This window comes from Giraffa tippelskirchi, chromosome 1, assembly GCF_054371585.1.
Source record: "Giraffa tippelskirchi isolate mGirTip1 chromosome 1, T2T-mGirTip1v1.2.pri, whole genome shotgun sequence".
Taxonomy (NCBI): domain Eukaryota; kingdom Metazoa; phylum Chordata; class Mammalia; order Artiodactyla; family Giraffidae; genus Giraffa; species Giraffa tippelskirchi.
The window spans coordinates 177,215,063-177,233,922 of NC_137275.1; the positions used below are offsets into that span (position 1 = coordinate 177,215,063).

Below are 18,860 nucleotides of genomic sequence, written 5' to 3' on the forward strand. Positions count from 1 at the left end.
CCCCATTCCTGTTGCCATGGTAATTGGGCCCAACATTGCCCAGTGATTGGACTGAGATTTCTCCCTCCCCTCTTTTCCCAAGGCACCATAGCTTTTTCTACCTCTACCCCGTCAGGGTCTATTAGGCCAGGTTCCTTTACACACATAGTCCAGCACACAGCCCCAACATTCAGCGTTTTCTGGAGCATGTCACCCTGCACACATCTCTGATGCTCTGGCAAATAGATTAGGAGACTTGCATAGTCATCCTCATTTTACGTATCAGAGTGCTGAAACTCAGAGGGGCTAAAATCATCAATAGAACCTGTGTAAGAATCCAGACCTACATTCAAAGTTCAGCTTTTATGGCAGAACCTTCCCCATCATGCCACCCCATTATGTGCAAAGGGCGAGACCAGACCCTAAGAATCTTGGGGGTCTCCCCTAGACCTCCTGGCCTCACACCTTTTCCCTGAGAAACGGCAGAGTCCCAGCTCCAGTTAGGTCCTCCCATCCCCATTCCCATGCTGTCCCCAACAGAATAAATAAGGCTTAGTTCAAGTTTCCAAACAAATTTATTCTTTCTTTCTTTTCTTAAAAAAAAAAAAGTACCAGGTGCGATTTTTTTTCCTGGGTTTTTTTTTTCAAGTTTCAGCAATGCTTGTTCCCCTCAGCCCAGTCCCAGGCATCAGAGCTAAGGCTGGGTCAAAGTCTAGACTGGGGAATGGGGTAGTTGGTAACTACATGACTGAGTTTGAGGGGTGCCCCTCACCCCAACTGAGGTAGGTGGGTCAGAATCTGGCCAGGAGGGAGGAGGCACCCCAGTCCTTGGCCCTGACTCTGTACCCTGAACACCTTCCTCAGTCAGGACCCCAAAGCAAAGAGACACAGGCAGAAGAAGGAGAGGGACAACCGGAGTCTGGAGTCCTAGATGTGTGCGCAAGTGTATGCACACACTCTCTCTCTCACGTACATACCACATACACACACACACAAACATACACACACACAAGTTGGCTTTCAGGAGGGGTGAGGTCAGGGAAGTGAAAGGCATTGGGAAGGATAGGGGAAGCTGAGTCTTTGGCTGGTGACTCAGTTCTTCTGGGATAACTTCTCTGCTCTCAGCTGAGGGAGAACACTTTCCCACAGCCCCCACATCAGCCTCTTCAACTCCTGAGGTTGGAGCAATATCTGAGAGTGGGAAAGGAGGGGGGCAATGCCAATTATCAGGTTTGGGAGGTTACCAAGGCAATCCAATTTGAATAAATTATAAATTAAAAATAAATAAAATAATAAATGGCCCCTGCCCAGGACAGGGAGGCAATGCTGGCATGACTTGCCTGGGAACTTAGGACAACCTCGGGGTAGCTCCAGTCAGTTCCTCCCCACCGTCACAGCCAGCCTGGGAAATCCAAGGGAGGGGCCAGCACATGGAGGACCCAGAACAGGGCAGAGTGTGGTAAGGTCAGAAGCTTTAAACACCCAAATAGTCAATTTGGGCATGAGCATGGCGAGGGCTTTAATTCAAGCCTGAAGGGTCTCTCGCCACCTCTCCACGTGTTCACTCTGTTCAGGATGGAGCAGGATGGGCAGGTCCTTGGCCCACAGGGGTTCAGGGCATTGACAGTTAGGGCAAAGGTGAGTAACGTGGATTGTGAGGGGCCTCGGTCACAGCCTGCAGTTCGTAGGGGAGCCCTGTGTCCAGTTCCAGGCTCCGGCGGGAAAAAAGCAGGCGGATGTCGCCATGCAGGCTTAAGCGGCCTGAGCGGGAGCTCCGGAACCTGGGGGAGGACAGGGTGATCAAATTAAGACTCCATACTGATGAGAAGCGAGGGGAGATCCTATTCAGGGAGGACATACCTGGGTTGTGGAAAAGATACCTGGGCCTCCTGCCCAGCGGCCCCGGGGCCCTGTCCTCACCTGAGGTGCAATAAGTAGCAGAGGAGGCGGTGGGTGGGGCCAGCATTCCCCTCCTCACCCACAGGCACCAAAAAGAGGCGGTGGCGCAGGAAGGTCATGTGGGCAGCAGGCATGTCCGAAAAGTCAAAGGTCACGAGGAACATCTTCACCACAGTCTGGTTGGGGTTAAATAAGGTCTGGGGACAGGACAGGCAAGGTTAGTAGGGTCAAGGGGATGCTTTCCACTCCCCACTCCCACTCCCCCTCAGGGAAAACTCACCACTTGGATGGTGCCCACCTTGGGCACGCTGTAACCCTTCCTCCCCAGGGGACTCAGGTCCACGACGCCCTGGGAAGGACAAGGAGTTATCAGTCAAGTAGGGTGTGGGAGATCCCAGACCACTCATCCATCTCCACAATCTCTCATCCCGGGACTCGGCCCCTGCCCCACACAACAGTTCTCTCCCACTAGGCCCTGATTCTCTCTTAGGTAAGAACATCTCAAGAACCCCTCCAGAGCAGTTCAACTACTGCTCTCCACCTGAGTGCATTTTCCCAATGAAGTCTTTTGCATTGTCAATTAAAAAAAAAAAAAAAAAGATACCTCCTGCCTCTAACCCCTCATGCCCTTTGGGTTGAGGTCAGGTCATACCAGAAAGGGAGCCGGGGCATTTTGCTCAGAAACATCGAAGAAGGTGACAGTGACGGGCAGCGTGACATGCTGAGGGCAATAGGATCCACTAGCTCCGATCTCTGCTGTGAAGCCCTCAATGTGGCCGGACGGTGCAAAGCGTCCTCGCAGCAATGATTCCTGGGGTTAGGGTAAGAAAACACATTGTGAGAAAGATGCTGTCTGTTCTCCTTATCTATCCAAGCCACATACCACCATCCCTTCCTGCAAGACCCACCAATCAAGGAATCCAAGGGGAACTACCTCAAAATTGCCCAACAGGGTACGGCTGACAGTGGGGGTAGGAACAGGGGAGGCACTGGGAGGGCTCAGCAGGCCTGGTCCCTTCCGGAGGCTTCGAAGGGAGCTCCTGGTAGGGGAGAGGACACACGAGTGGGTTGGTTGGCTTGAGGTGTTCTGGGATGTTTGCTATTGTCCTTGGGCCCCACCTAAGGCCCCTTCCCTGAGGTCCCCTTGCCTGGGGTTGGAAAAAGAATTACAGACTTCTGCCCCATTTTCAGGGAGAAGCAGGGCACTTACAGCTTCAGGCGACGGGCACCTTTCAGCCTCCGCCCCATGGGACTACAGTCTGTTGGGTCCTATGGAGAGAAAAGATTAGGTAAGGAGACTGGATGGAAGCCAGGCTCATCACAAGCTCTCACAGGAATATACCCCGAGCCATTACCTTTCCCCACACAGATATCTGTGTAAGAGCAGACCACTTCCTCTCCTGGCTTACCAGCACAGGCTCCTTGGGCCCAGGCAGCAGGTGGCTCCAGAAGGGTGTGGCTTTGGCATCAGAACTGTTGGCAGCAGGAGGGTGGCCCAGGGTTCCCCGGCGCCTCCGAGGGGCTGGCCCCTCATCCTCAGAGCTGACATCCAGGGCTTCTCCAGCAGAAAGCAGCCTTCGCTTGGTGGGGCAGGGGCCTGGAGGTCCGGGGCCAGGGGGTGTGTGCTCGGGGCTGCACCCATTGGCAGTGCCAGGGGACTCCCTAGGCCAGGGGCTGCCCCCATTGCCCACCCCAGACACTAGGCTCTTACCCCCTATTTGTGCAAGACTGTGCAAATCAGTGTCAAGTGTGTGCAGCTGGCCTGGAGGGGCTGGCCCCAGGGACACCCCCAGCGACCCCTGTCCCCTTGGATCTGGGGAAGCCCAGTCTCTGGTGTGCAAAGTACTGCAGGAAGCATTTGATGGGGGCAAGGGGGAACTTCGGGCCCCCGAAGTCCAAGGTGAGGTGGAGCTACCTCCTTGTTCCACAACACAGAGGCCGTGATGGCAGAAATGTTGGCTGGCCACGCCCAGTTTCAGCCCCAGTCCCTCTGGGCCCAAGAGCCCCACAGCAGGTGGCTCTTCTGGGGGTAGTCCCTCTCTGGCCCCTAGTCCGGGGCCTCTCTTCAGCTCCCTGGGACCCTCAGTAGGTGGGGCTGGCCGTTTCAGGGCCCTAGGAGGCTCAGAGGCACCAGCTGGAGGGGAAAAGATGGATACCTGGTAGACCCCGGGGGATGTCGCCCCCCCTGCTGGGCTGTAGCCCATGAGCAGGCCACCCTGGAGGGCCCCCTGCCTGACTGCAGGCTGCGAAGGGCCAGCCTCTGGCTCTGAGGATGGAGACGTCTCCGCCTGCACGTGGCGCATGAAGCCCCTCCTTCGGTCAGGGGGGACCCCCCCCACAGCCTTTATGCTGGGCTTGGGCTGGGGGGCCTGGGGACATCTGTGCAAGAGAAGAGAAGGAAAGATAGTGAGAGGAATCTGTGAATCGTCTCCCTCCCAGATGAAATTCAGATCCTCCCCTGGACTGGAGAGGTGACCTTGTGAAGTTCCAGGGGGCTGAAGATATCCAAACACCCCAGATGGATTGATGGAATATAAAGGACACCCTCAAAACTGCTGAACAGGTGACCTGTTTCGCTCAGGTTTCCAACTGAATCTGCTCCCCCTTCCTCTCTCTGGCACTCACCCCGATGAGGAGGCCTTAAGCCTAGCTGTGTGTTCCCTCTTCCTGGCTGATGTCTTGTTCTCCTAGCTTGCGGTCTGGTCCATGCCTGCTGCACTGGCAAGGTGACTGCCACCATTCCGTGCAGCTCCTAGGCTCAGCTGGACCCTGAGGAGAGAAAAATGGAATAAGCCTGGCATAAGCCAGGATCTCTGGAGCCAGTGGGAAGCCCAGGACATCCTCCTCCAGTTTGTAGAGGACATACTCCTTCATAGTACCCCTGCAGAGACGGAAGCAGTAGTCTTGGGATCCAGGGCCCAGAGGGTAGAACTGGGTTATACAAGGAGTCACAGAGTGGCAGGTCTCAGCTCATTGTAATAGGATGTGACAAGTAAGTTGAGGGAGGAAAACTACTTGTCAGGGCCAATAGCTGGGGGACTCCTGCCTTGAATGAGATGGGGGATGACAAAACCCAAGATCCAAGAAACCATGACAACTGAAAGGTGGCCAAGGCAAGAATTCAACTCTCCTAGTCAAGGCCACCGAGTTGCACAACTCCTTCCCATCTACCTATCTCTAAAGGAACAAATGCCACTCCATAATTCTCAGGGCAGAGGTCTTACAAAAACACCCCCCCCCCATCAGTGCTCCTTGGAAGTACAAACCTCAGGCTAGCTCAGAGTGGGTCTTTCAGAATTAAACTCCCAATTGTCCCCAGCAGTCTGTCCCTTTAACAGGAAGCAACAAATCTAACCAAAAACAAGTCTAGAGGGGGCAGGGTGGGGAGGAAGCACTGCTAGAAGACACTCTCCAGGGCCTGCCCCTCCCCCAGGCTCTGCAAACTAGAGATAAGGCAGTGACAGCCAGACAGCTGGAGTGCCTCGCTACTCCTCCCCAACATATCCAACACCCCAAAACTCAAACCACTGCTTTTCTGCCAGGGTACAAGACAGTCTTCACTAACTCGTCCACCCTCAGGAGCCCATATTGGGTGAGGGGATGTCAAATCGAAGGCTGTCTTCCTTCACGGGAGAAAACACTGCACACAGGATCAAACTTATGCTGTGGTCAGCCTTTGCTGCCTGCTATCCACAAAACACTTTCCTTTTCAGGGGGAATGTCCCCTTATGCCTATCCAAGTCTTCCCCCTCCTCCTTGGCTAGGCCAAATGCCATCCTCTCCATAAAACTTCCTCTGGCCATCCTGGACCATAAATATCTGTCTCTTCTGAGACCTCACCTATGGCAGTGTCACTCTCCCGTAACCCTGCAACAGTTTTGCTTGCTCTTGTAGGTAAGACTGACCATAGGGTTCTTGAAGATAGGTTTTACTTGAATCCTCTGCCCAACTCCAGGCACGGGGGTAGGTACATAGCAGGGCTCAGAAAAGTAGAATGCAAGCCCCAGAGATCTGGGCAGCAGACAGTGCAGAAGAACTCCCAACATGAGAGAAGCAGGGAGATTAATTGTATGGAGAGAATCAGCAACAACAGAAATGGGGGCAGGAGGCAGGGAAAAAGGGAAGCTTTGCATCCAGGGACTGAAAAGCTTTCCTACACCAAGTTCCCATCACTGCACCCTACACTATCCTGTTTCACCAAGTCCTCATTAGCACTGGAAGCCCTAAGAAAATTCTGGTTCCCTGTGGTGGGTGGGGTGTCTGGAAAGGGCAGGATGCCAATGGCAGCATTGTCAGAGGGTACAACCTGTAGTCAACTCTTCCCTCCTTGCCTCTACCCATGCTGTACAGATTCAGGAAGGGCCTTTTCCTTAGCACTCTCACCCCAGGTCATCCCAGTTGACCTCTTCAGCCCTTGCCCTGGGGAAGCATCATGATGACATGATGCCCTACTTGACCCCAGCATGACTGGCATCTGTTCATTACCCCAGAGCCCTCTCAATTCTTGCCCTGTCAATGAAAAGCTCTAAGATTCACTTCCCTGCCACCCAGCCAGTCTGGCTCTAGTCCATGGCTTCAAGCTGACTCATGGGGCAGGACTTGGGGAGGAGGAGGGGCAGGATAGGCCAAATCTCACTCTGGGCAGGGGGTGGGCAGCAGTTGGCATCAAACAGCTGTGCCAGGCTGTGGCTGGCAAGGACTACAGCTCCCAACATGCCAAGGGAGCAAGGCCAGCAAAAACAACAAGTCCCAGAATACCATGGGGTCTGTACCTTCAGACACCTGCTAGGCCTGGGAGGTGGGACAGGTGGGTGTTGAGCTCCCAGGCTTAACCTCCCTTTCCCTTCAGTATTAAAGATATCCATTTCTACCCTGATCAAGGAAGGTGGCAAGAAGAATTCCTCTCCATGTGCATTTCACCTTCATCCAGTTCAGAAAGAACTGCTACCAGCTGCTCTACATTTTGTCCCCACAGGCGTCTACACAAACTAGGGAGGCCATTCCCAAGAACCACTACTGTGGGTAGGTAGGTTGCCCTCTGCTATCTCACCAACCCCTTGCCTCTGGCCTAGAGCCCTCCACCCTTCCTGGAGAGGAAGCAAATCTTAGCACCTCCGCCAAAATGAGCCCAGTAGACTCACCCCAACACCCGGGCTCTAGGACTCCTTGTACTGACCGATCCCCCACCTCCTGTTTAGCCTCCCAGGTCCTGCCTCACCTTTCTCCTCCTCACAACCTGGGACAGGCCCCATTCCCTACTGGAGCTTCGGAGATTTGCTATTTCCCCCTACCACAAACTCACCCCGTTCCCAAATTGGCTCCGCCGCGGCGCCGCTGCTCCGGGCCCTTCGGTCCAGTCCCGGTCCCTCCCCTCGAATGCCCGGTCCTCCCCGCCTCGGGCCCCCAACCTAGACAAAGGGTGGCTCAGGCTGAATCCTGCTCTGCTAGGTTCTTCTCTGTTCAGTTTCGTGTGCAACACTAGCGGGCCCTGGCGCCCGCAGCCCCCAAGGCGCTGCCGCGCCCCTCCCCGCGACTGTCCCTCCCCGTGGCCGCCCCGGCTCCGCGAAGCCGACTCCGCTGCCCCTCTGACTCACAGGCCATTTCCTACCAGCTGATGGGGCAGCCCGCCCCGCCAGCCCGCCCCGCCCAGCTCCCCTCACACCCCCGCTGCTGCCTTCGCGGCCGCCACGCCCCCCTCAAGCTACGCCCCCATCGCAGCGACCATGCTCATTGGCCTAAAGGAGGCCAGCCTCCACACGAACGCAATCGTGAGGCACGCCCCCTTCAAAAGATGCCTGTCCATTGGCCCACAAGGGGGCAGGCCTACCTTGGGTTGCCCCGCCCACCTCCTTAACCCCTCAACTGCCCGAGTCCAAAGCAGCTCTCAGCCCTGCATTTTAACCCTTTGAAAGACGTAGGCCTCCCACTTCTCACCGCGCCCTTCCTCTTCAGAGGAAGGTTAATAGGACGGCCTAGGGCGTTCATAGACAAAGTTCGACAATCCCCAAAGTCAGCTTGCTCTTCCAACACTAGATTACAAATATCCCCCCTCCCATCATCTCTCCGTGCCTTGCAAACCAGAGACCACAGGGCTGTTGAAGCTCAAGAAGCTTCCTTCATGCCAGGATAAAAGGGTCTTGAAGTGGGATCTCATCTCCTTCCATTGAGAAATGGTATTCTTCCTTCTTTTACTCTATATTGATGTTGTTTTGCCTACATTAGAGGGCTTCAAGGGCTCCTGAGATAGGGATACATTTTAATTCAGGAACCTAGACATCATTCTTTATGTCTTTAAACTTTCATTCTGAGGTCAGACTGCTTCAGTCTTTCTGCCAGTACTCTTTCTATTCATAAGCCCCTGTTCAAGGAGGCAGAGCCCCCAGGGAAAGTGGGATCGGAAGGCTTCTGCCCAGGGTAGGGGGAAATATGCCCAACTCTTGTGACAGAGCTCACCCCCATGACTCACAACTCCCTTGAAACTCCCCACCCTCCTCCTGAGTCACTGGGCCCCAAGCCCAGCTTTGACCCAACCAAATTAAGTGGCAGCAGAACCAGAATTCCTAATTCTTATTCTCTTATTACTGTAGCTCGCCAGGCTCCTCTGTCCATGGGATTCTCCAGCAAGAATACTGGAGTGGATTGCCATGCTCTCCTTCAGGGTATCTTCCTGACCCAGGGATCGAACCTGCATCTCTTGCATCTCTCCTGCATCGGCAGGAGGCTTCCTTACCACTAGCGCCACCTAGGAAGCCCTGTTCTTTAAATGACCAGGATGGAAACCTTTGCAAGGATTAGACACTAAAAGACACTTTTTAGAGGGGCTTATCTATGGGCAAGCTAAGAAAAGCAACAGTCCTGTCTACCTTTCCCTCTGCACTTATGAAGTCAGACTATTTGGAACTTAAGAGGTTGCTAAGACTGGGGTCTTCCACAGAAAAAAGAGGCAAACACCAGAGCCAAAAGAGGAAAGATCCAAACTGAGGCCCTGGAGAACTGGCATCAGGCAGGGCATGCTCCCTAGTTGTACCTTTGGAAGAGCAGAGTAAATTCTTTAGTAGTTCAGAAGCCAGCAAAGCCCCAAGGTCCTTGTTTCTACCTTGCCTGTAGTGCAGGCCCTAAGGGCCCCGAAGTTGTCACTGGACAGTAGAATGAGGCTCTCCTCCCCTACTTCCTCCCTGTGTCCTAGACTTAGGAAGGACAAACGAGTAACAGTTCCTCTAGCTTCCTTTCTTTTCACCTCAGACCAGGGGGAAAACCCTGAAAAAGAAGTTGCCATGGACTGACTTCCTTGCTGGTTCCCTAATGCTAAGGAACAGGATTTAGGGAATTTTCAACACCTTGAACAAAGTCGCAGAATACCAGTGTAAGAGCCTACCTACCCGGGAAGACAGGTAGACACACAACACTGTAGGAAAGAAATCCCTTGGTGACCACACCTTGTTCTATCTAACTGTCAAGACCATGGGCCCAGACCTTAGTCATCTGCAAAAGTCTGGGGGAAGGATCAAAGATGTTCTAGGCCTCATTGTGCCCTGGGAGATCAAGTAGCATTGTGCAATCAAGAGGCTTTATCTAACTACCCTAAATTCTTACTCTGCTTTATTTTTTTCATAGCAGTTATCACCAGCTGGCACTTCTCTTCCTCTTTCCCCCTCCCTCTCCTTTCTCTCCTCCTGCAGCCACACACACATTTCTTTCTCCCTGGGTTAAAATACAAGCTCCATGAGAGCTGCAACTCTGTTGTATTCATGCTAGTACTCTCAGAATCAGTATCAGTGCCTGGCACATAATAGGTGCTCAATAAATGTTGGCGCAAAGAAACATTGACCCTTGGGCTGAGTGAAGAGAAATCAGAAGACCTGGGTCCTAATGCCTGGTCTTTCACTGTGAGACCTGGAGAAAATATCAGTCTCTTCTTTCTTAATTTCCAAATCTGTAAAATGAGTTTGTATAAACAATGACCACTGAAGGTCTCTAGAACTCTGATCTTATATTGCTATCATCCTAATGGTTATTGTTCACTCTTACCCATTTTCAGAGGATGGGTCCAAGCACCTGGATGCCTCGCTGCTCCTACGGAAGCAGAAAGTCTATATACTGCAGCCCCTGCATAGCAAACCAATGCCCTTTCTTTTCATGCCCCACCCACTCAAACAAATGCCTCAGTCTTGAGGAAGCTGGAGTGAGTCCGCCCTAAGCCCGCCTCTCTGAGAGACAATCTGGGAAGCTGTGTTGCCATAGCAATCAGCTCCTCCTCAAAAGGCTTCAGCCTGCCCTTCTTTACCCCACCCTACCCCACGGCTTTGTCTGGCTTTGGCACCCCCTCCCTCCCCAGCCAGTCTCTCAGCCAGAGGAGACTGGCCTGGGGCCCCTTTCAGCAACACCGTCACTCTCATTCAGCCACTGTGTGGAAAGCAGGGCTTTCTCACCCTCTTGCAGCCTGCCCAGGGGCAAAAAGAACTCTGGCACTACATCAAGTCCCCTCAGGGAACCAGAGACTAGGCCCTAGTCTGGTTCAGATAGTCAGATTCCAAGCCAGGAGGGTGGGGAGCCATTCCCTGTCCCTCCCCCAGTGGAGACTGGAACCTCCCTTCCCTAGCCAACAATTGTGGCTTACCCCTCAAAGCATGCATCTCAGACTCTCAATACTTCTCACCATTTCCCTCTCCCACAGAAGCCCAGAATTTTTGAGGGAATTAGGGTTCCCTACCCAGGAGAAGGAAAAGTGTGCAGAAATCAGTTTGTGGCAAGTAGTAAAAATGTGTCTTGGGGGCTGCTGGGAGAGACCTTGGTAGTAGTGAGGGTGAGGTCTGGGCCTTGCTGCTGGTTACCTAGGTCTCTGGCCACTGAGTACAAAGTCTGGGGCAGGGCACAGCTCCTAGACAGGCAAGGACCAGGCCAGGCCCTGGGCGAGGAAGGAAGTGGGAAATGAGCACACCCAGAGCGTAAGGGCAGGGCAAAGTGGGGGAGGAGGGGAAAGACAGGGACCAAGGCAAGCTTCTAGGAGGAACAGGAACTACAGTGAGGGGTTACCCAGAACCTATGGGGGGAAGGGTCCCCAGGGACACCAGCTAAGGGAAAAATATCCCAGTCTTAGACAGACAGATCCAAAGCTGACTGAGACAGTCACACAAGCTCTAGTGGCAAGTGAGGCCTGCATCCTCTCTGAGTGCTCAGGCCTGAAGGTGGAGTTAGGAGCTGAGGAGCCAAGAACACTACAGACTGGCTTCTTCACCCCATTAATCCCATCACTCTCATTCCTGAGACACAGTACACAAACCTCTTCCTGGAGTCTCTACAAAGCCTCCAGACTTTCTCAAGGCACTAGGGGTTCTTCCCTCCTCAGCTGGGGCCTGCAACCCCTTCTCCTCACACAGTGCCCACAGCCCCATACCTTCTTCCTCCACACAGTCCCTCCCACACTCTGGACCACTAGCCCGTCTCTATCACACAACGCCCCCTCCACTTTCCCCTAAAGCGCCTTCATATCCCCTCCCCCTCAAGTATGCTCTCCAACCCTTCACTTCACCTCACCCCCTCACATTGTACTTCCCACCCTCACGCACTACCGCCCTTCCCCCACAAGGGGTACCGGAGAATGCATCTCTTAGCCCAAACATTGAGCCCCCCCCACCTCCTCCCTCAGCTATTTTACTCCACCCCCACCCCAGGATTTCTCCAGATCTTTTCCTTCCCTGACGTGATCCTCCCTCCTCATGTCTGCCCAAGCGCACCGCCGTACTTGTCCATTCTTCCACTCGCACCTGCCCCACACCTGTAGTTCCGTGAGTCCCGTTGCAACTGGGGAGGTAGTGGATTGGAGCAGTTACATAGCTGCCCTAGCTGCAGCCTCGGCCTGCAAACCTCGCCCCTTTGGTCCGAGCCCCGCCCCCGCAACGACAGGACCCACCCTCTCCGTTGTCCCACCTCCCACCTTCCCCTGGCTCGTCCCCTTTCCTAGTTTCTTTAATTCCTGGGGCTCCTCCCCTGTAATTCAGCTCCTGCCCTTTTCTGGCTCCGCCCCTTCTCGCTTTCTTGGCATCTCCCCATTAAACCTCTGCTTGTCTCTCTTCCCACCCCGGTCCCCGCCCCACCCTTGATCCCCGCCCCCTTCTGGTCTTTGCCTTTCACTAGGATCCGCCCCCTCGGATTCCAGGCTGGCAGAATCGGTGCCAGGCTCGCTTCCACTGCTAGCCCCCTCCCATCTCGGAGCCTCTCCTGCCCCCGTCCCTTCTCTGGCTGGCCTCACCCCGGCGCTGGCACTGCAGCCCGGAACCGCTGGTTTTGATTGGCGGCGGTGGCCCCAATGGATGGCGGAGGAGACAAAGTGATGGCTGCAGGTCGCCTGAAGGCCCACCCCGGCCACGTGCGGCTTCTGTGATGACAGGTCTAGAGGGGCGGGGCCTCAGCCCTCAGAGTGCGGCCTGGGCTGTCCGGATCCGGCCGGAGATGGGGAGCCAGAACCTGCGCCAAAGCGCTAGCTTGTGGCCGCCCGAACCTGGTTGGAGCCTTCCCAGGCTTTCGAGCTGGTGTGAGCGGCCTGCGGAACTTGAGCCTCTTAGTGAAGGCGTCTGGGTTAGCGCGCGTATTTGCCCTAATGGGGGAGATCTGTAGGGTTTGCAAAGTAGTGCAAAGAGCTTCAGAATTCTGTGAAAATGAGGGAATCTGGTTGGCGGGGGTCTCAAGTCTGTGAGGAAGAGCAGTTTCTGCAGCCTACGGTGCGCAGGAGACGGGCAGTAAGAGTTAGGTCTGTAGCTGTGGAGGTAGGTCAGCGAGAAGTCTGTAAATTTTATGAGCCAAAGTAGAGCCTTTGCTTTGTGTAAGTGTCGACTGAACTATGTGACTGTTACACATGTTCTGTAATTTAATTAGCGCTTGAGTCTTCAACTTCGCGAGAGCCCCAGGAGTTTCCAAGATACGTCCAGGTGAGGGCGACGCTTACGAGCTACCGGTAGATGGCAGCACAGGTCCCTTGCAGAGCTGAGTGGCTCTGAGCCCAGAGCCTAGTGAGCTTCCCGATGGAGCCGGAGGTATTGATGGCTGTGTGATGGACTGGACCTGGTAAAGTTCTCTCAAAGTCTCAGATTCTTTAGATCTCTGTGACTTTCTTTCTGTGAGTAGTTAACAAGCGGCTTTACTAAACACCAATGGTGCGCTAGGCAAAATGAAAAAAGAAAAAGAAAAAATTTTTCTGCCCTTACGGAACTGCTCAGATTGTCTTTCTAATACTTCTATAATGCTATAGAGGGTAAAATTGGAAGGGTTTTGTGTAGTGGAAAAAGCTCAAATTTGAAGTCATTTGGTTTGGTAAGGACTCTTTACTAGCTGTATTGGGCAAGTTACTTGACTACTAGCTAAATTTGGGTAAATTACTTTATTTTAAAAAATAAACTTTTAAAAAAGGTTTTTATTATCGGGATCACTTTTAAAGTCTTTATTCAATTTGTTATAATATTGTTTTTGTTTTATGTTTTTGATGTTTTGGTGGGAGGCATTGGAACCTTAGCTCCCCACCAGGGATCCAACCTACACCCCTTGCATTGAAAGGCTAACCGCAACCACTGGACCACCAGGAAAATCCCTAAAAATAAACTTTTAATTTTAGAATAATTTTAGATTTACAGAAAATTTGTGAAGATAGTACAGAAAGTTTCTGTGCACCCCACACTCAATTCTCCACTTTGTTCTCTAGAATTGTTTAATAACATCTTACATTAGTACGGTACATGTGCTACAATTAATTAACCAGTATTGATACAGTATATATATCAATACATGTAAATATGTATTTAGGATACATCCTAAAGGAGATCAGTCCTGGGTGTTCATTGGAAGGACTGATGTTGAAGCTGAAACTCCAATACTTTGGCCACCTGATGCTAAGAGCTGACTCGTGAAAAGAGCCTGATGCTGGGAAAGATTGAGGACAGGAGGAGAAGCGGACGACAGAGGATGAGATGGTTGGATGGCATCACCGACTCAATGGACATGAGTTTGGGTAAACTCTGGGAGTTGGTGATGGACAGGGAGGCCTGGCATGCTGCAGTCCATGGGGTTGCAAAGAATCAGACACAACTGAGCAACTGAACTGAACTGATACATTATCATTAAAGTCCATACTTTATTCTGATTTCCTTAGTTTCTACCTAATGTCCCATCCAGGATAGCACATTACGTTTAGTTTTCAAGTCTCCTTAAACTCCTCTTGGAGTTGATATTTTCTCAGATTTCCTTGTTCTTGATGACCTGGACAATTTTATAGAGTACTGATCAGATATTTCAGATATTTTGTAGAATGTCTTTCCACTGGAATTTGAAGTTTTTCTGATGAGGAATCTATTGTAAATCCATTTTCCCATTCTGTAGCTTGCCTGTTTATTCTCTTAGTGGAGTCTTTCAACGTGCAGAGGTTCTTTAACCTGTCCAGTTTACATCTTTTTGTTTATACTCAATGGTTTTTATGCCCTATTTAAAAAGTCTTTGTCTACTTGGAAATGAGCATATTATCTTAGGTTATTGTCTAGAAACTTTATTATTTTACCTTTTATTTAATCATCTGGAATAGATTTTGTATATAGTGTGAAGTAGATCTCAAGATTCATTTTTCCCTCATATGGTTATTCAGTTGAACCAGAAACTTTTATAAAAACTGTTATAGTAAAATTTCTAAAAAGTTAAGAGCAAGAGTCTTACAAGAAGATAGAATGAACATATGCCAAATATAAGCCAGTAAAGCATGTGTAATGAGCAATTGAGGAAATTAGGGATTATATTAGTCAGGTGTGTATATTAGTCCAGGTGTGTATATATGTAGAGATACAAATGGAGAGGTTTTATTATAAGGAGTTGGCTCACAGTACTGCGGAGGCTGACAAGTCCCAAGCTATCAAGCTAGAGAACCAGGATAGCTGATAGTGTAGTTCCAGTTCCAGCTCAAAGGCCTCAGAACCAAGAAAGCTGCCAATATAGTTACAGTCTGAAAGCCAGCAGCCTGAAGACCCAGGAAAAACTGATTTTTCAGTTTGGGTCCACTGGTAGGAAAAAAGACTAATGTCTCAGCTCAAAGGAAGTGAGTCAGAGAGAAATTCTCTTCTTCAGTCCTTTGGTCTATTCAGGTCTTCCACTGATTAGATGAGGACCCTCCCCCACCCCGCCACATTAGGGAGAGCAATCTGCTTTACTCAGTGAAAGTGAAAGTTGCTTAGTCCTGTCCGACTCTTTGGGACCCCATGGACTATATAGTCCATGGAATTCTCCAGGCCAGAATACTGGAGTGGGTAGCCTTTTCCTTTCTCCAGGGGATCTTCCCAACCCAGGGATTAAACCCAGGTCTCCCGCATTGCTGGCAGATTCTTGACCAGCTGAGCCACAAGGGAAGCCCTTCCTGAGTAAAGGAAGCTTTACTCAGTGTACCTATTCAAATGTTAATTTCATTCAGAACTGTCCTCATAGACATATCCAGAATAATGTGTGACCAAATATTTGGTACCCTGTGGCCCAGTTAAGTTGACACATAAAATTAACCATCCTGAGTGTTCACAGGCATTTGAAAAAAGAATGCTAGAATGAGATTTTAGGTAAGATATAAAAGTAGTTAATGTCTACAGGATAGTAACACCATAACGTTTTCTAATAATCAGAAATCCTTTGCATCATTACCAGACAAAAATCTATTTGTTAACATATGACTTCACAGAGTTAGTTAGCCTTTATTTTTGTTTGTTTATTTATTTGGGGGGTGATTTTTTTTTAATTTATTATTGGAGCTTTACAATGTTGTGCTTCTGCTGTACAACAAAGTAAATCAGCTGTATATATACATACATCTCCTTCCTTTTGAGCCTCCCTCCCACCCCGCCTCCCCTCCCGCCCCTCTAGGTCATCACAGAGCACCAAACTGAGCTCCCTGTGCTATATAACAGCTTCCCGCTAGCTACCTATTTTATACATGGTAGTACACAGAGTTAGCCTTTAATTAATAATAGATAATGAGTAAAGCAAAAGTTTGTTGCCTGGGTAATCTTTGGCTGCCCCTGCTGTCTTTTCTTTGCAGCATTTCCAAGTTATGGATGATTTTTATTAACAAAACAATCCTTTACCCCTTTTCTATGCAATGTCTGTTTTTCATAAAACACATGTTCATAATATATGATATGTTCCTGTCCCTCCTTGCACCATTGTCTCACTGTCTTAATTACTGTGTTGATATGTGGTGGTGCATGTCCTCCAACTTTAAGATCATAAGATTATATTGACTATTCTCGGCCCATTCCATTTCTATATAAATTTTAGGATCAGCTGGCCAGTTTTCATAGACATACATACACATGCCTATCTTCTAGGATTTTCATTAGGATTGCATTAAATGTACAGATAAAACAGGTTTTTTGTAGTTCTTTGTTGTTCCAAATAATGTCAACATTCCTTTATTTAGTAAGAGTTGTGAAACTTTACAAGAATCTTTTCACTTTAAGACCAACAGAAAAATAATAATTTGGTGACTCTAAGCACACTGATCTTTTAAAACAGAACAAGGAGATTTTATTTTGCCAAGTAGACTTTCTGGGTCAAGAAGTAGAATATACATTTTAAGGCATTCCAGTGGTTTTAAATTTTCACATGCTGCTAAGTCGCTTCAGTCGTGTCCGACTCTGTGCGACCCCAGAGACGGCAGCCCACCAGGCTCCCCCGTCCCTGGGATTCTCCAGGCAAGAATACTGGAGTGGGTTGCCATACTGAGTTTGAATAACAGAGTGATATTCAAGTAGAGAAGCCTCGTGGGTTATTAAACATATAGGTCTGAAGCTGAGGAGAGCAGTCTGAACTAAAGATAAAGATTTGGAACCTACTGACATATATAGATAGCTGTGGGCAAGGTTTAGAGTTTGAGGAGGAGGAAAAACAAAGGCCATACGTGGAGACTTGAGATGTGAGACTACTTCACATCTATATTACATAGTTTGAAGAAGAAAATTACTCAGAAATAGTAAATTAAGGAGGAAGGGGCCTCTAGATCTTATGTATGCGTGTGTGTTGGACATGCCGGCAGGTCTTGGTTTGTGCCAGAGAGCTCCTCATGTTGCTTATGACCACTGGGCAGGGCTTTGTCAGTCCTGAGTTCCTTCTCCCCACCACCTGCCCCTTCCAACTCCACTCGCCCCCACTCACTTACTCTCCCTGTCCCCACCATTACTAAAATCTTTGTGTGTTTTGGCCCTTGGAATTGGTAACTGTTCTCTTTTTGCCAGATGGGGTTGATTATCTCCAGATACCTGAGTTTTCCCATCTGTTCAGGTTCATAAAGATGCGAATTGAATTTCGACTTTCTTTTAGGACTTTCTCCTACCATACCCTGTGTGCTTTGAAGCATTCTGCCATGTAGATAGGCCTTCAGCACCTGACAGCCATTGCTTCTCCTTTTGTCCACACTGCTAGGCCCTGGGAGCCCTTGGCTCAAAAGACAGATGTTTTGGGAATTCTCTGGCAGTCCAGTGGTTAGGACTCTGTCCTTCCATTGCAGGAGGCCTGTTCGGGGACCTAAGATCCCTGCAGCTGTGCACGTGGAAAAAAAAAAAAAAGACAGATGTTTTGTATAGTGTATTTGCAGCTTGTTCCTTTAGCAACAGATTGTGTAAACTTTTGTCTATGCACAGGGCCTACTCAAATAGCCTTTCTGCTTTTATAGATAAAGTCTTAGTGATGAAACAAACTTTCCCTATTTCAGTGGAAACTGAGATGGTAGTTGGGGTTACGCTTTCCTTTGAGATTAAAAAATTGCATCTAGCCCTTTACTCCATATTCAGTGGGAAGTCTAGTGCCATCCTGGAGCCTTCTGTGAATTCCAGGAGTGGGGAGGACGTTGACTTCTCATGACCATTCTGGGCCTAGGGTCCCTGGCCCTTGCTGAATTTGTAATTCACTGGTGTTTCACCTCCCTCAGCTGATCTTTCTTTTGCTTTTTTCTAACCTAGACAGAATTCTTTTTCTCCCCCAAACCCCTTATAGGAAGCATTTGTGAATGGCAGGCTTTACTGAAGCTTTGGGGGTAATATAAGGGGTAGAAATATATCTATCTAAATAATTTTAAAATTGACTATTTGAACCTCCCAGTTCCTTAAATATTCTTAAAAGACCTTCAACCATCTAAGGATTTTTTTTGACCCTCTCTCATATTCCCATGCACATCTCTCTATTCACAATTAAGCCAAACCATTTTTCTATACCCATCTCTTCTGGGAGTTTATATTTGCATATCAAAAGCCTTATTGTTATAGAAGACGAAAACCTTAGGCCCTCTGACCCTAATCTTGAAGGAATGTGTTCTTTTTTGGTAATGAAAATACATTAATAGGTCATTGGAGCATTATTCACTGTTTTAAAGCAAGTTACATTAAGTTCTATGGTCCTCCTTTCTCAGAAGATAGGTCATATATTCTAATAACAAAAAAGAACATTTAATATTTACAAATTGTTGGAAGTCCTCTGTTTTGAGATAATGCCGATTTGATTTTTATCTTTCTGTTAAAGAATAGTTTCCCAAATGAAGTATGAGAATTGTAAGTGTATGTAACTAAGGAGACCACAGTTTTGCCTCAGGAGAGGCTGTAAAAGGCCTGACAACAGTTGACATCTGCTTTGCTGTCCTATCCCCCTGATTTGTAGTAGAGACCGCTAGTCTGCAGGGCCCAGGCTGCAAGCATACTCTTCTAGAGGTCATTTGCCTCCAGACCACAGAAAACATCAATTTAGGATTCAAAATGGTTTGGACAATTAACAAATCCTTTAGTGTTCCCTGGTACTTCCACTGCTCCCTGGTATTTCCACTGCGAAGAAATGTTTGATTATAGTAGCTTAAGAAATAAGTCCAAGAAAAGAAAATTGTATCCGTTCACTTTTTTAAAGTTATTTGGCTGCATTGGGTCTTAGTTGTGGCACTTGGGGTCTTCATTGTGGCAAATGGACTCTCTAGTTGTGGTGCATGG

General features: G+C 49.5%; 1 protein-coding gene and 1 long non-coding RNA gene across 12 annotated transcripts; one reads left to right on the forward strand and one right to left on the reverse strand.

The window, feature by feature from the left end:
• Positions 1–535: 535 nt before the first annotated feature.
• On the reverse strand, positions 536–12,780 carry ATOSB (atos homolog B). 11 transcript variants are annotated; one of them, XR_014058929.1, is made up of 10 exons: positions 11,654–11,745; positions 4,504–4,647; positions 3,288–4,257; positions 3,089–3,147; positions 2,813–2,918; positions 2,531–2,689; positions 2,159–2,227; positions 1,900–2,075; positions 1,320–1,760; positions 536–1,170 (listed from the first exon to the last, which is right to left on the reverse strand). XR_014058929.1 is itself a non-coding variant. In XM_081507636.1 (10 exons), the coding sequence occupies exons 4-10, from the start codon at positions 4,179–4,181 to the stop codon at positions 1,607–1,609; spliced, it is 1,617 nt and encodes a 538-aa protein (XP_081363762.1). In that variant the 5' UTR covers positions 4,182–4,257; positions 4,504–4,647; positions 11,613–11,679; positions 12,128–12,780; the 3' UTR covers positions 536–1,606. The 11 variants fall into 11 exon arrangements, 6 of the variants coding, with proteins under 6 accessions (XP_081363762.1, XP_081363782.1, XP_081363821.1 ...); XR_014058928.1 differs by having other exon boundaries at positions 11,643–11,745; XR_014058927.1 differs by having other exon boundaries at positions 11,621–11,745.
• On the forward strand, positions 12,296–17,456 carry LOC145512953 (uncharacterized). Its single transcript, XR_014058934.1, has 3 exons — positions 12,296–12,453; positions 12,751–13,205; positions 14,245–17,456. It is a non-coding gene; the product is annotated as an uncharacterized LOC145512953 (long non-coding RNA).
• The last annotated feature ends 1,404 nt before the right edge of the window (positions 17,457–18,860 follow it).